Raw genomic sequence first — 16,306 nt, 5'->3', positions numbered from 1 at the left:
ATATCATCCACTTTTTATTTAAGTATTTTTAGATCTGTAATTTATAAATATATATATATTTTAATTAATATTATATAGAGTGTCTAATATTATTACGTGAAACATCTTCTATAAGTTATATCTTATTATACTAAGACTATACTTCTATAAGTATATCTATTTTAAAATATACTATATATTATCTGGTAGAACTTTGTCTTTGTATTTACTATTATTTATGAATACGTCCAAAGCATCTGAGCGATCCAAATTTATATTCACATTAACGATTGGAATAGAGATTCTTTGGTAAAAAATAAAAAATTAGTATGAGATTATAAAAAAAAAAGAAAAAATGGAAATAATAAACATAAATCCACTGAAAAATGTTATCTTTTCATATATACACACGTGATTTTTTAGGTGGTTAATTTTTTTTTACCAAATTCTTTGTTCATTTTATTCAGCCTAATATTTTCGATTTTGCAGTCATCCTCACTAAAAATTATTTATAAAGAAAAAAAATCTTAAAGTATCAAAAATTGTTGTAATGAGTAATTCGTATTTTATATATAATCTTCTTTTTGTAGCCCTTTATTTTCAGAAATTATAGAAGTATGAGAATGAATCTACAGTTTTTTTGTCAAGTTACTTAAAAACGTTTCTACAAAAACACAAATTAAAAAATACTTTAACAAATGACGATTTTGTGTCAAAGGAAATAAACTGACATAATTATAATCTACATCTATACATACCATAAATATTAAATGATTTGACCGTATCCAGCAGTAATATTACAATCTCATTTTTTTGAAAGACATTTTATTTTAAAGTCTCTTTCAAAGCGTGCTGTCTTCTTCTGCTTCTGTTCTCTCAACATATAAGATAACATATAATACGATATACACATTTACATAAGATAAAAAAAATTATAATGTTTTTTATCACTAAATCATATATTTGTTAAACGCATAAGTGTTTTGCAACGCATGTGTATTTGTTGTAGATCGATCTTTATAAATTCAATATTTATTATATCTATATGTAACGCACACGTACAATATAATGTACACATATTTGAATTTATTCTGTGGTTTCCGCGACGATCAACGCCATCATGAGAAAGCGAAACACGTTTCCGAAATTTCTGACAAATTTCTGTTTCAATTACTAGAGATCTCGCTTATCGACATGCAATGGCGGCTATATGTACGATTGTGACATATTAAAAACATATCGAGGTTCTATCAATTAATCAAATTTAATATACGTGCGGAAGGTATAAATTAGAGTAAATTACATTAATCATGTTTCAATAAATTATTATTAAGTTTATCATCTTTAGGATCGAAATAAATGATATCAATCTGTGCAAAAAGCAAAGAACGAAATTTGTCAAGCTGACAGTGCTCCTTGGACCAAAATGAGATGTGACTAATTAATGAACTTATTGGATTGTTTTTATGTTTATTAATATTGATGGTGAGGAAAGAGTAAGTAAACGCTCATGTCATAAAGCACATAGTCTTTGATAAAAAGATGATAAAGGTTCGATAATAGCGATAAAACTAAATGTACTAAATGTACGTTCCAATGAAACACAAACTTTTGTGGAACAACATTAATTCCCGTTTTGGTTGAATGTACGTAATATTCATTAAATATGTTTATTAAATATTATTATTTACTAATTTGATGTTATCATTCATTTAAAAGTGAGCTGCGATCGAGTTTCTAGATTGTCTACAATTTTAATTTTGAGTGATAAGGCATTCGATTTGACCAGTAAAGCTTACATCATTCGAATGAATACTATAGGTAAATTGTTTAACAAATTATATCATTTTTCTGTCTTAGATTTATTTTTTTCATTTCTCATTACGTTTTAACATCCCACGTCACGTCCTCAGCCTTCCTTTTTATTATATTTTGATTGGTTGGTCCGGACTGTTTGTTCTTATTTTCTTTTTACAAATTATAAGATCGAAAGATTAATGTAATTGAAAGTCACGAAAGCAGTCGTTCAATTAATCATTAATTTGAATTTAATATATGAAGTATTTCGCATCACTTCGCATCTTATTGCTCAAGTGTCATGCAAATTATGAACGCAAGGCCGTGACTTGTATAAACATTAACGCGTCATACATCGCCAAGGTTGAACATAGTGTTATTATCCATTCGTTGTCCAAATATTGTACATATTTTAACACGTAAATGTGTTCAAAAGGTTGTTTTCAAGAAAAAATATGTATTATATTATTTTGTTTATTTTAAAAGCAAATTTTTCGATTAATTAAATGTTATATTTTCTAATTATAAATACAGGATATGAGGTTTGTGGAAAAAATTGTTACTTTCAGTAAATTATTCATCAATAAAATTAATGTTTATTTTTCTCTAACAAAATATATTCTATTAAGAAAATTTTTTCCATCGAGCTTCTCTTAACCGAAGAAATTATTAAAACAATTTTAAAAGATATTTTTATGAAAAGAAAATAAATTTTAATTTGAAATAAAATATGGCCTTTTTCATTTTTTGATATATATTTGAGTTATCGCAAAAATTTTTAAAAATTGATACATTAATAAAATAAGTGAGATATAGCACAGAAATGCTTATCTTCGCGCGAGATAAGAAACTAATAAATTTCTAATACAAATAACTTAATTAATTCGTTAATTAAGGATACTATTATAGCCCACATATGTTACGTTTGTTTATTATGTTTATTTTTACTTTAATTTAATCTCTGTATTTTATATATGAATATTTTTTCTTAATATCTTTTAATCAATGATCATTATAAAAAATCTTATCTCAAAAGCCGATCAAGTGATATATTCAAATTGAAGTTTTATGAGATTTGAACGATTTAATAGTTGTATTTTGAGTGGAGATTAGTTGAGACTGGATATGGATAAAAAGCGGAATGATTACTCATGTGAAATTCATCTAGAGATTCAAAATATTAATTAAATCAGTGAAAAGTTTAAACCTTATTCTAACTATTTTTAAAAGTGACATTTATAAAATTATATTTATAAAAAATTATATTTAAAGTTTATATTTAAAAATTATATTATATTTAAAAATTATATTTATAAAACATAAACATAAAAGTGACAAATTTCCATAAGAATTTCGTATAAAAATACACAGTCTCTTCTTATTTATAATATTATGTTTCATTATTTTATTTCTACAATAATATAATATATTAATTATATTATCTATCAAAAGTATGTTTATAAATCGCAATTTAATATCAAGAAGATTAATAATAAAAATATTGTTATAATTATAAATTTATCAAAATAAATTAATATTATTATAAATTAATCCAAATAAATTAAATAGAAAATATGAAGAAAGTTACAGGAGAAGTTAAAGAATATTTTTATAAATGTCAATCTCTTTTTAAGTCAAATTATATTTCAATGATATACGATTTTTCTCGATTCTTCTTGATAAATTCAAAGATTATTTATTAATAAGCGCATTCATGGTCAGAGATGTTTCTTCTCGCTTGAATATTTATGTACTTTATTTAAAAAAAAATACTGTCAATATTAAATCGAAGTATAGACTTGTGACCTTCTCTCAAGCATCGATAATCAATTACTTGCGAGAAGCACCAGACAAACTTCATCCGAGTTTCTGTATTGAATCGAAATCACAAATACGTGACGTCACGAATATAAAAAGTAACTCTCAAGATTCATGTCTTCCAATAGTAAATGAGAACGTTCTTACAATAATAAACGAGATATTGACGATGTTTCATTCGATATCCTTCCATTCTAACAAAAAAAAAAACAATATTGCATATAATTATATTTTTCTTGCGCGCAAACGACAGTCGCGCGCAGTCATATTCGTCTCGCTCTTCCGTTCTCTGCTCCGTTAATATATATTCCGATACTTCGAAAATTCATTTTTATCACAACTCTTTAAATCGTTCGTCCTCACAATGAGGTTGACAGTGGTCATAGGTCTACTGTCACTCTGCAGTTTTCTTTAATTTGGTTTATCCGAGAGAATATTCTTGAACATGGTAAAAAACATTTTGTATTTCTGTTAAAATTTTCTCATGTAAAAATTTTTGTGTTAAATTTTTAACATACTCTTATGTTAATGTAACATATTATCGTTGCGTTATTTTGACATTTCTGCGTTGAGTTAATATTCATCACTTCTAAGAGTTAAAACAACACAATTAATATGTAAATGCATGAATTTTTGACGAAATATGTTATATGTTAAAATGAACAGATAAATTGTGTTATTTTTCTCTCTATAACAGTTTCCATATGTTAAATCAACATTTCTCTTCTGTTATTTATTATAAAAATGTAAAAATGTAAAAATAACATTTTTTTTTAATTAAATTTAACATTATAAATATGTTAATTTAACATAAACTTTATTTCCAGATAAAGTTTAAGTGTTACACTTTTGTGTTAATTTTTAAACATATTACTTGTGTTATATATTTACATATTTGTCTTTTGTTAAATTAACATTAAAATTAGAGTGGATAAATTGGGACATGTGAAATATGATAAATTTAACACAAAATTTTTTATTGTGCATGTTATGTTTAAACATTACAATGTTTAATGTAAAAAATAAATTTAACGAAAAGTTTTACATTTTATTTTTTACTATATTATAATAATTTTATGAGTAGTCCCTCATATTATTTATTACGTCATTCGAAAGAATTCCCCCCCGTTTTACAGTCTCCAGAAATATACACCTTAAATTAAATAATTAATTTTTCTATTGAATTAATTATATTTTTATTAATTTTTTAACGATTACTCTTCATATTAATTAGATACGATGCCTGATGCAAAAATTAATGAGTTCTGCATATTTATTGTGAAGACGCCCTGTTATTCAGAAAATAAATACTATACTTTATATCTTATCACATAAATTTACCGCAACTTTACATTAATTTTGAGAATGCTTTCTTTCGTTGATTCTTCTAGTTGGGAATGATAACGGAGAGCGGGTTATCCCGCAGAAGCTCATGTTATAACGACGGAGGATGGCTATCTCTTGTCGTGACATCGTATCCCAGGTGGCAACAATTCTCGACCCGTACTGATGCTGCATGCTTTCTTATGCACCTCCGCCGATTGGGTCCTCCTTGGCAAGGACAAAGCACTCGGTACATTCTTCGTTCTTTATTTAATTCCTAAGAGACAGCCCGAAATATTATTGCTGATTACTCTTCTGTTAGAAGGACGTTTAAAAAAGACTCTAATTTAAATAGCAAACAATGTGTCCAAAAATCTTTCTAATGAATTTTTAATATAATTTTTAATGTTTTTTATTTATTAAAGGATTTTAAAATTTGTGACACATATTTTTTTATACATGTGTGTGTGTCAATAATATAAATTATATATTTAAAATTGTTTATTTAACTTATCGAATAATAGTGAGTACGTTCTGAATTGGAATTCGCTATATATTTATTTATTTTTCAACATTTTTTAACATATAAATTAGAATCACGAACGAAGTGAATAAAAAAATTAATATTAATAATTATTATAAATAATTAATAATTAATATTAACCTCAGTAAACACAAAATAACATTTATATAACTGTTAGTTATAATTTTCCACTCAACAATATAAATGTTACGTGTTATGTAACAGTTACATAACAAAAATTTGATTTTGAAAAACTATAACTGTTATTTGGGGTTTGCTGGGACATATGTAATTAAAGGATTATGCAATTTGTGAGAAGATATTAATTATGTAATAATAGATACAAACAAATGCAACAAATATTGCAAACTATGTTTCTTCTTTTGCATTTTAGCTTAATCAATTAGGGGATCAGGGATACGATGTTTGGTTAGGCAATTATCGTGGTAATACTTATTCGAGGACGCATATTTTCTTATCTCCGTCGGATTTAAAATTTTGGGATTTCAGGTTAGTTTGATAAAAATAATGATACTTTGAAAATGATGAAGTTGTTACGATGCCGGAGTTAAGTTGACATTAAATTTAAGTAGAGGGATTTATATGCTTATTCTTATATATTTATATACAGGGTGAAAAAAAGTATGGAAACCCCTAAATTTTTTGAAAACTATGCATTTTAGAAACAATTATTTCAGACAAAAGTTGTAGGGTTTCAAGTAACGAATTACATAGCAAGATCAATATGACCCTGAAGGATGTTGTCAAGGTCACATAAAAATCATCTACAATTTCTTAAATGGAACCTTCTATTTCTCATTACATATTCCTATCGCTTATCTCGAGAGCTTTCCAAAACATTATAATAAAGTATATTTTCATTGAGTACTTTTCGAGTTATGAGACTTAAAAGCATGTCTTAATTATATTATACATAAAATATATCTGATAAAATATTCATTTTTTGATTATCTTATCTTAATACTTTTATGCAAAATAATGTAAGGAATCCATTGGTGTAAAGAAAAAACGTAGTTGTTTTTTAAAAAAAAATATGTAATTGTTAATTGCAAATTACATATTTTTTCTTAGAAACAATTATGTATTTCCTAAAATAAAAATATAGATTTCCATACATTTCCCTGTATATTCATTTCTTTTCAGGCTTATAAAATGACTGATATATATTTATATATATTTGCTATATTTTTTAATAACGATATTATATATTAAACGAATTTTCCATCAGCTTTCATGAATTGGGCATGTATGATTTACCTGCAATGATTACATTTATCACAAATATGACATCTCAGCCATTGCACGCGTACATTGGTCATTCGATGAGCGCAACTGGTTTTTATAATGGCATCAGAACGTCCAGAAATGGTTCAAATGGTGAAAATGATGATCAATTTCGCCCCAGGAGTCTTTATAAATAATGTGAAAAGCCCGATATTAAACTATATTGCACCTTTCTGGAGAAAAATAAAGGTCTGATAATATATATAAGTCAATATTGTAAGAAAATAATTTATTATTGAAAAATAATTATATTTAAAACAATATCTCCTTATTGAAGCAAAAAAGGACACATTTTTATGTCTCGTTTTTCCATTATATATATATATATATATATATATATATATATAAACATATATATATATATATATATATATATATATATATATAAACAAGCAACAGTACCATTTTTTAAATTATTTTTAAACTATTTTTAGACTTTGAAGTGAATATTTGTATAAATGAAGGAATCCCAATAATTTTCGAAATTTTAATTTTATTGAAACTATCTATTATAAGAAACTGTAACTGTTTAAATAAGGCGTTATTTTCCATTTTAATTCACCTTGATATTCTTTCTCTTGTCACAAAATTTAAAAAAAGATTTATCTTTTATTTCATCCCTTATAATTAAAATGAAACATTTTCTCTTTTAGCTTTTTTTTTTAAAATTTCCGAAAAAATTGATTTTGAAAAACTAATATGTTTTCAAATTAATATCCTGTTTAAATTAAGATTGAAGCAACTTTTAAGACTTCTTCAAACTATCCTAATCCATTAAAAAAAATCGCGTAAAAATTTACTTATTAATTCTCAAAAATATGTAAAAATTTAAAGAGAAGGAAAAAATTACAAATAAATTATACATTTGCGAATTAGAAAATATTTGATTACAGATGATAGTGCGACTTTTTTTTCACGACGAATTCCTGCCACAGAGCAATTTCTTGAGATTTCTTGTGAAATACGCTTGCGACCAGAATCTCGCAGAGCGAAAATTATGCGCCGACTTCATATTTGCGGTCTGCGGTTTCGACCGCGAGCAATTTGACTACGTGAGTTATGACTTGCGATCAAAATATTATTCCGATCAAAACTTCGATCATTACGTTCTATCATTTGAAGATCCTCCGATCGCGCTTCAAATTAAAATTTAGGATATACCCTATTTAGACTCTATTATCCTGTCATCCTGAGTCACGATTATGACTAAGCATAACCCTTTAATTGTGAATAAGTCAAGCTTTAACGTAAAATCGGAAAAATAGTTTGAAAGAAATCGCACGCGATGATTCACGAAAGAATTTTTTCAAGGATGTCAAAAGGCTTTACCGCATATTGCCGAATGTAGTGGACATATACGAAGTACCGTTGCCCAAATTTAATCACGTGGATTTTGTATGGGCCAAGGATGCGCCCAAACTCGTGTACGAGAGAGCACTCAAACTTATAAATGCGGAAAATCCAAATAATATTACGTTGGTATAAGGTTATTTTGATAATCAAAATAAATGATGAATATTGCATACTATATCTTTAGTAATTTTAATATGATCGATAGCAGTCACAATTGTTAATTAAAACTTGCAATATATTTTGATATAATTTACGATAATCAAAACACGCGTTTTTATGTTATTTTGGACGCAAATTTCTTTTTTAAAATGTTTTTTTCCTAAATGGACAAATTTTACTATTTATATTAGACAAAATAGGAACTCAATGCAATACACTCTTATACAATACTTATATAAATAAAAATTATCAAAATAAAAATAAAAATAAAAATTATCAAAATAAAAATCATCAAAATAAAAAATAAAAATTACCAAAATTCTCTTAGAATCTAAACGTGAAGAAATAAAAATTGAACGTAAAAACATTTCGATTGACGGGATATTTGAAATTTTTAAAATCTGTCATAAAAGAGCCATTTTAATTATTTTTAATAATTTTTTATACTCTCGCAACATACAGAGATTAAGGAGCGATAAATATTACATAATTTCAACGAATTCATCAAGCACTGAATAAAATATAAATATCTCAGTGTTTATCGGTGAAACAATTTGCATAAAATCGACTAATAAACATATGCAGTCTGTTTGTATACATATAAAGTTAGTTTACATAAATTATTATAAATTCTAATATTCATATGTTTTGTTTTTTACTTTATCACTCTTTCCGCAATCCGCAAATATTCTCTATGTGTACACGAAAGAATCTAAAAAATTAAAATTCTAAGTCTTATAATTAAATGTAAAAAAGATTTCGACCATATTTTTCGTTCAACGATAATATTTTAGTTATCATTTAATATCAGGAAAATTAATTTAGCATTAAGAAAACTTATAAGAAAATTCGTAAAAATATATTTACACATAAGATTTTAATGTGTTCAATCAAGCGTGTAATTGTATGTTGTGATATTATTATATATAATTAATATTTTATGGAGCAAATATAAAATAACAATAAATATATCCAAAATTATAAGATGTAACAAAAAAGATCTAGATCTCTTTTTTTATCATTATTATTTATTTTCTATGATATATGTACATTTTATTCGTTTTTTTCTGCTAATTATTACAATAATAATTAGATCTATAAAATAAGAATTACCAAAAATAATTATGTGATTTTAGAAATCTTCATATTTTCAAATTTTAATACATATACTGATTATGAGATTAGCTTTAATAATCTTCATCTTAATAAAAAATGTTTTTGTGACTTTAAGTAATATTTATAAGGTTTTAGCTGTCGAATATTATTTTATTAAATTTATCAAATAAAAGTCTACGTTATGTAAAATTTTAATTTAAGTGTTGTCATAATGAAAAATGTAATATTCGACATAGTTTATATAAGTATTAGTATGCATATTATACGCATAGTACATAAATACATATTTTTAAAATTAGAATATTTCGTATTATTCTTAAAAAAAAAATTCATCTTTGATATTTCTATTTCTTCAAAATTCATAAATATCATAAAATTTTGTCCAAGAAAAAGAGAGGGAGAGAGAGAAATACACAGAATGCAATATTAATATAATATTTCCATTTATTCATCCATTATTATAATTATATAGATCATTTATTATTATAATTATATAGATAATTATACAGAATAGATAATTATACATATATTATAAACATATAATGTATTAAAATGCAAGATTGGCTAAGACATTACATTTATTCACTTACATTTATTCACTTTTTCAGTTTTATATTTATATTTACATTCATTTTATATTCATTTCTACATTGTCAATATAAATATGAATATAAATTGTGAATATAAATGTGAATATAAATTTATATTTACAATATTTATTTTATATTTATTTTATATTTATTTTATATTTATTTTATATTTATCTTATATTTATTTTTACAAATATTTATATTTATTTTCTATTTATTTTTGCAATTATTTATATTTGCAAATTGACATTTATACTGATCACATTGCAGCTATCTTTGCAATCCATCGCAATGATTAGAAGGAACAAGGATTGTTAAAAACGCGAGCGTTAATCTAATTCGCTTTTACAGTAATTATAAATAATACAAGAATATTATCAGTTTACGTTCCATTGAGTTAACAGTTGTAGGATTGCAACTCAATTTTAGTAAAGACTTAGCAACATGCAATATTCATCATTTATATAATTTAATTAACGATGTAATATTATCTCATCGATGTAATATTATTCGAAGTTTCCCCCTTCATAAGCTTGAACACTCTCTCGTACACGAGTTTGGGCGCATCCTTGGCCAACATAAAATCCACGTGATTAAATTCGGGCCACGGCACTTCGTACATGTCTATTACATTGGGCAATATGTGGTACAGTCTCTTCACATCCTTAAAAAATCCTTTCGTGAATCATCGCGGGCACAATTTCTTTTAAGCTATCTTCTCGATTTGACGTTAAAACTTGACTTATGCAGAATTAACGCGAATTAATCTTCGCTACATATTTTATTTGAATTGCTTTGTTACTCACCACGGAATCAACGAGCCAATCACCAAGACCGTAGAACAACGCGATCGGGACCGTAATATTTGCCAGATTGTAATCCGGAGGTTCCGATGAGTTGTACACCAACAGATTTTTATCAAGACCGTAGTCGTATTTACGAAATTTGCCGGTTTGGTATATCTGGATATAATGCAGAATTGTCTTGGTCGAGGCTCCAGCCGGATCGTGACTTAAGATGATAGGTAGTAGAGTCTAAATAAGGACATGCGTTAAAATTCAATCTAAAATATGATCGGACGATATTCAAATGATGGAAATTTCGTAATAATCGACATTTTATTTCGATCTACTCACGTAGTTCAATTGCTCGCGATCGTAACCGCAGATTATGAATATTAAGTTGGCGCAGATCTTTTCCTCAATAATATTCTGTTCGCAACCATATTTTGCGAGATACTTCCAAAAATTGTTCTGTGGCAGGAATTCGTTGTGGAAAAAATGTCGCATGATCAGCTATAGGAAAATATTTTTTTACTTGTAATGTATAATTTACTTGTAATGTATTATTCTTTCCTTTTCCAACTTTTGCGATATTTTGGGGATTTAGTAAATAAATAAATAAATAAATTTTTAATAAACATAGTAAATAAATAAATAAATAAATTTTCTATTAAAAATTTATTTATTTATTTATATAATTTCTGTAAATTATTCCATAAATAATTCTAAGCTGTTAAAAAAATTAATTAAATTAGCTTAGAATTATTTATGGAATAATTTACAAAAGTTTCGAGAGTTGCTTGGATTTTAATTTTAATTCGTCAAAGAACAAAATTATAATTGAAGATTAAATTACTTTACCTTATATAATTCCAAGGGAAATGTTTTAGAGAAGTATTTTAGCGGACTTTTCATATGGCTTATAAAAACTGCTGGTGCAAAGCTGATCATCTTTTGCACCATTCGTGCGAATTCCGGACGCTCTGATGCCATTATGTAAAAACTAGCTGTACCCATAGAATGACCGATGTACGTGTGCAATGATTGAGATGTAATATTCGTGATATATGTGAACATCGCGGGTAAATCATAGATGCCCATTTCATTGAAGCTAATCGATTGAAAATTCAATTGACATCACAAAATGTAATAAATATGTTTATGATCGTATTAAAAAACATTTATGTCGAAACATGATACTGATAACGTTTTAGAATTAATAAAAAGTGATATAAATATTTTTAAGACTCATTTTTAAGACTTTAACGATCAGAAATGTCACGTTTTTCAACGAGAAGTTACAAATATCAAAAGAACATTTGTAACAGATTTTAATATTTAATTAGATTTGCGTTTTTAAATCATAATAGATTGAAATAGCTCCAAATTCCAAGCAAATTTTGATCATAAAATGCACCGAGCTCTTGCTTATTTTCAAATTTTGCGTCAAATTATCAACAATATCATTTTTCTTATATTTCTATAGATCCTTTGATGAAAGGATTAGATATTTCTCTGCCTATAATTAAAATTACGATATACATCTTTGTTTCCTTTTCTCACTTTATATTGATTACTGAAAATTAAATTAAGTTTGTTACATTATTCTAATGTTATTATTTCTCTCATTTTCCACAAAGATAACGTAATTTTCTGCAAATCTAATGGCCTAAAAAATCATCTTACTAAAAAAACTGCATCTAATACAACTTTTATACTGTTTATAATAGGCAAACGTGACATTTCCGGATATAATTATATTTAAATAAGTAATAATAATAAATATTTATCAAAAATGCTTATATAATATAAGCATTTTTATTATAAATATATTATTTTTATATATCATATTATTTTTATTTTATAGTACCTGAAATCCCAGAATGTCAAGTTCGACGGAGATAGGGAAATATGCGCCCTCGAGTAGGTATTACCACGAAAATTGCCCAACCAAACATCGTATCCCTGATCCGCTAATAAATAAGCTAAAATCCCGAGGAAATTGTTTGCAACATTTATGATAAACTTAGATCTTTTCATATAATATCCTCACAATATCTTTGCTTAATATTTACCTAATATTCTTTAATAATAATAATAATAGATAAAGATTGCGAATTCTGATTTATAATCCATGAATTATTATTTAATTAAATTAATTAAATAAACAGTTCTAAATATATGATATATATAATTATGAAATAAATATGTATGTAAAAATATTTATAATAAACACATAATAAATTTTAACAATGTTCAAAAAGTAAGATGTATTAAAAATTGCATTACAATTAAAATAAAATTGTTTGCTATTTAAATTTTATAATTTTTCTAGGCATTTTTCTAGGCATTTTTCTGATAGAATATTAAGGATATAACTTCGGAATATTTGCTAAGGATAAATTATATGTATAAAGATTATATGTATAAAGGATTGTACCGAGTGCTTTGCCTTTGCCAAGAAAGATCCAGTCAACGGAGCTACATAACAGACCGTGTTGCAGTAGCACAGGTAGAGAATCATTTGCACCTGGGATTCGATGTAACGTCAGGCGATAACCGTCCTCTGTCGTTACAACATGAGCCTCTGCGGGATAACCCGCTTTTCTTATCATCTCCAGCTGAAAGAAGAATCGATAAAAAGGGCACTCGTAACATTAATCTAAAGCTGAAGTAAATTTGTACGATAAGGTATACTATTTATTTTCTAAATAATAGAATTTGTTTCTATATTAAATTTGCAGAGAATAATTTTGCATATATGTATATCTAATTAATATAAAGAGTAATTGTTATAAAATTTAAATATATTTTAAAAAATTAAAATTAATTTTTAACTTATAATAATTTATAGAATTATTTTTAAAAAAGTTTTAAAAATATATTTTATTGTAAGAATGCATATAAATTTTTGAATTTTAAGGAAATAGTTCAATCTATTAAATATTTATATTTATAAGTCATAAAATATAAAGTAAAGAAGATAATTATCTGTAAAGGAATTAATTATCTAAAAGAATTAATTACTGAATAATTTTTAGAGAATACAAACTCGATACAAATTATTTCGAAGGCAAATTCTAGAGAATTAATTATTTTTTCTTGTAGATTTACCTCTTGAAGAGCTAATAATTAATTAAATAATTTTAATAATTACGTCACAATTATAATATATATGTATAAATACATATTTTTTAATAGTCAATAATTAATTAAATAAGGTCATTTGCCATCGTTTTTTGGATTTCAAAATTTATTTTTAAATTCTTGTATACACAGAAAAAAAAAGATTCTTGTTTTGAAAATATCTTTAGTTTTAACATGGAAATCTTGAAATAAAAAATTATATTGCGTTAATTAAAGAAAAATATAATTGCTTGAATAATTGCTTACTTGAATGAAGCCATTTTATATAGTTCAATCGAGAAAAATATATTCTTACGATTTAAAATTTAATTTTCTTGAATGGAAAGGAAATAATGTTGGATAGAAAATAACATTTTTAAATCAAGGATTATAATTATCTTAAAGTAGAATCAAATAATTATATATTCTTGAGGTGACAATTACATTATTAAAATAAGACTATACTATTGTTAAAATTTAAAATTATTAAATTCTTCTAAGATTATAAATTGTTGCGTATATACGAAACAATGAACGCGTTAGTTTAAGTATGTAAGTTTGATTCGACACTTTTTTTGTGTATTTTTTCTGTATTTTTTGTGTTTTTTTTTGTGTATATTATTTTTTGTGAATGCTTACCGTGTCGAGAATGACATCAGGATTGTTTCTCGCCTGGTTCCAGCTGTTGATCCACGTTATTCCCTCCATGAATTCTCTCCACATGTTCAATTTGGCTGCCATGGCTGCCGGCGCCGCGTCGACCAGGCCGTAAAACGTCAAGAAATATACGAGCGCGATAAATCTCATCGCGTCGACGAGCGATTTGATTAATTAATAATTCGATAAAAAGAAGAAGGAACCAACGCGAGCCTCCCGAAAAATGTGAAAAATGTTATATATTATCGACGAAGAGAACAAAAAATAAACAGAGGAAACGAGATCAATATATCTGGCCTCCGCTCGTTACTTGTTGTTGTTAAAATGATAATCATCGGCTTCGTTTACGATTTTTTTTATCAGTCTGGAAGTAGAAGAAGCAGGTGACGAAGAACGAGGGGAAGCGCACTTACTATCGCGTTATTAGTCATGCGATCGTAGACGGAGGAAAAATACATGCGTACGAAAAATACATCGATTTGTCGGTGTTGCATGAAACAGAAGGCGCGGAAATCTAAAATATATCTGTGCGATGTGCGATAGTCCAGTGGTACTTTCTTAAATGCTGAATTGATTTACCGGGTGTCCCAGATAAGCCGCTTTCTTTTTAAAATCAACTTTTGAAAACTGAAATAATTGAAAGGCAAAAGAGCCTCGTCATTTTTTTTCCCTTTGATAAAAATGTCTTTTCGAATAAAATTATTCCGATAATCTCTTTTATGAAGAAAATTAATGAATCTCGAAGAAATTTTTTAATAATCTTTTGTATAAAATTTGTATAAAATTATTCTACAATTATATATAATTATTATATAATTATTATATTAAGAATAGATTTCATAAATTATATAAAAAATTTATTCTTAAAATTGCCCAGCAAACACCAAGTAACATTTATATAATTGTTAGTTGTAATTTCCCACTTAACAATATAACTGTTACATGTTATATAACTGTTATATAACATGTAACAGTTATATTATATTGAGTAGAAAATTATATAACCAACAATTATATAACTGTTATTTGGTGTTTGTTTAGTTTTTTATTAGGAAAAAATTACAAACTAACACAAATTACAAAAATTACAAAAATAACACATCAATGATTTGATTTGTTTTCTTACAAGCAATTAATTGAAGATAAAAATCTTCTTGAAAATCTCTTCCATTTCTTCTACATTTAATTTCGAATAAATTTTATCCTCGACAGATCTCCTTAAAATTTGAAATGTTAAAACGTTGAAATATGAACGTTAGAAAACGATGAAATCTTCAAAAAGAATAGCAATTAATTTATTGACTAGAAAATATAAATATTTAATTAATCGAAAAATGTGGTACTGTAAAAATTGAATAATAAAATTTGTTAATAATCAAAGATCTTAATACCTTTTATATTTTCGTTTGAAACACTCTGAATTTTTATGTCATATTTATTGTTTTATTATTTATTATTATTATTTTATTATTTATTATTATTATTTTATTATTTATTATTATTTTATTATTTATTATTATTATTCCTAGGAATTATCTCCTTATTTATAGGATATATAATTTTACTATCATATCGACCTTTTCGCAAAAAAATTAATACAAATCAATATAAATCAATACACACCGGAAAAATAAAAAAAATAATTTTCAAGGATTCCTCTAGAGATATGTTCGAAAATTCTCCCGTAGTAAATAAAGTAGTAGATAAAGTGACGTTATATAATTGACCAATCAGGACAAAGAAATCTCTGCTGCTTCTCTTCTGATTGGCCAATCGAA

The 16,306-nt window shown here is 25.6% G+C and overlaps 1 protein-coding gene and 1 long non-coding RNA gene across 6 annotated transcripts; one reads left to right on the top strand and one right to left on the bottom strand.

Annotated features, from left to right (window-relative positions):
• The first annotated feature begins 3,819 nt into the window (after positions 1-3,819).
• Positions 3,820-14,692, top strand: LOC105253520. 5 transcript variants are annotated; one of them, XR_003123524.1, is made up of 6 exons: positions 3,820-4,042; positions 4,986-5,167; positions 5,835-5,950; positions 6,690-6,934; positions 7,639-7,797; positions 8,057-8,308. It is a non-coding gene; the product is annotated as an uncharacterized LOC105253520 (long non-coding RNA). The 5 variants fall into 5 exon arrangements; XR_003123523.1 differs by having other exon boundaries at positions 7,916-8,308; XR_003123522.1 differs by having other exon boundaries at positions 3,824-4,042; positions 7,639-8,308.
• Positions 10,196-14,720, bottom strand: LOC105256016 (lipase 3-like). Its single transcript, XM_025413474.1, has 7 exons — positions 14,511-14,720; positions 13,186-13,366; positions 12,616-12,730; positions 11,607-11,856; positions 11,100-11,258; positions 10,770-10,997; positions 10,196-10,627 (listed from the first exon to the last, which is right to left on the bottom strand). Exons 1-7 carry the CDS (start codon positions 14,676-14,678, stop codon positions 10,451-10,453), a joined length of 1,278 nt encoding a protein of 425 aa, XP_025269259.1. The 5' UTR covers positions 14,679-14,720; the 3' UTR covers positions 10,196-10,450.
• Between the last annotated feature and the right edge of the window lie 1,586 nt (positions 14,721-16,306).

This window comes from Camponotus floridanus, unplaced genomic scaffold (assembly GCF_003227725.1).
Source record: "Camponotus floridanus strain SB8 unplaced genomic scaffold, Cflo_v7.5 scaffold67, whole genome shotgun sequence".
Classification (NCBI taxonomy): domain Eukaryota; kingdom Metazoa; phylum Arthropoda; class Insecta; order Hymenoptera; family Formicidae; genus Camponotus; species Camponotus floridanus.
The sequence above is the reverse complement of the archived record's forward strand: the minus strand, read 5'-3'. Positions and strand labels throughout refer to the sequence as shown.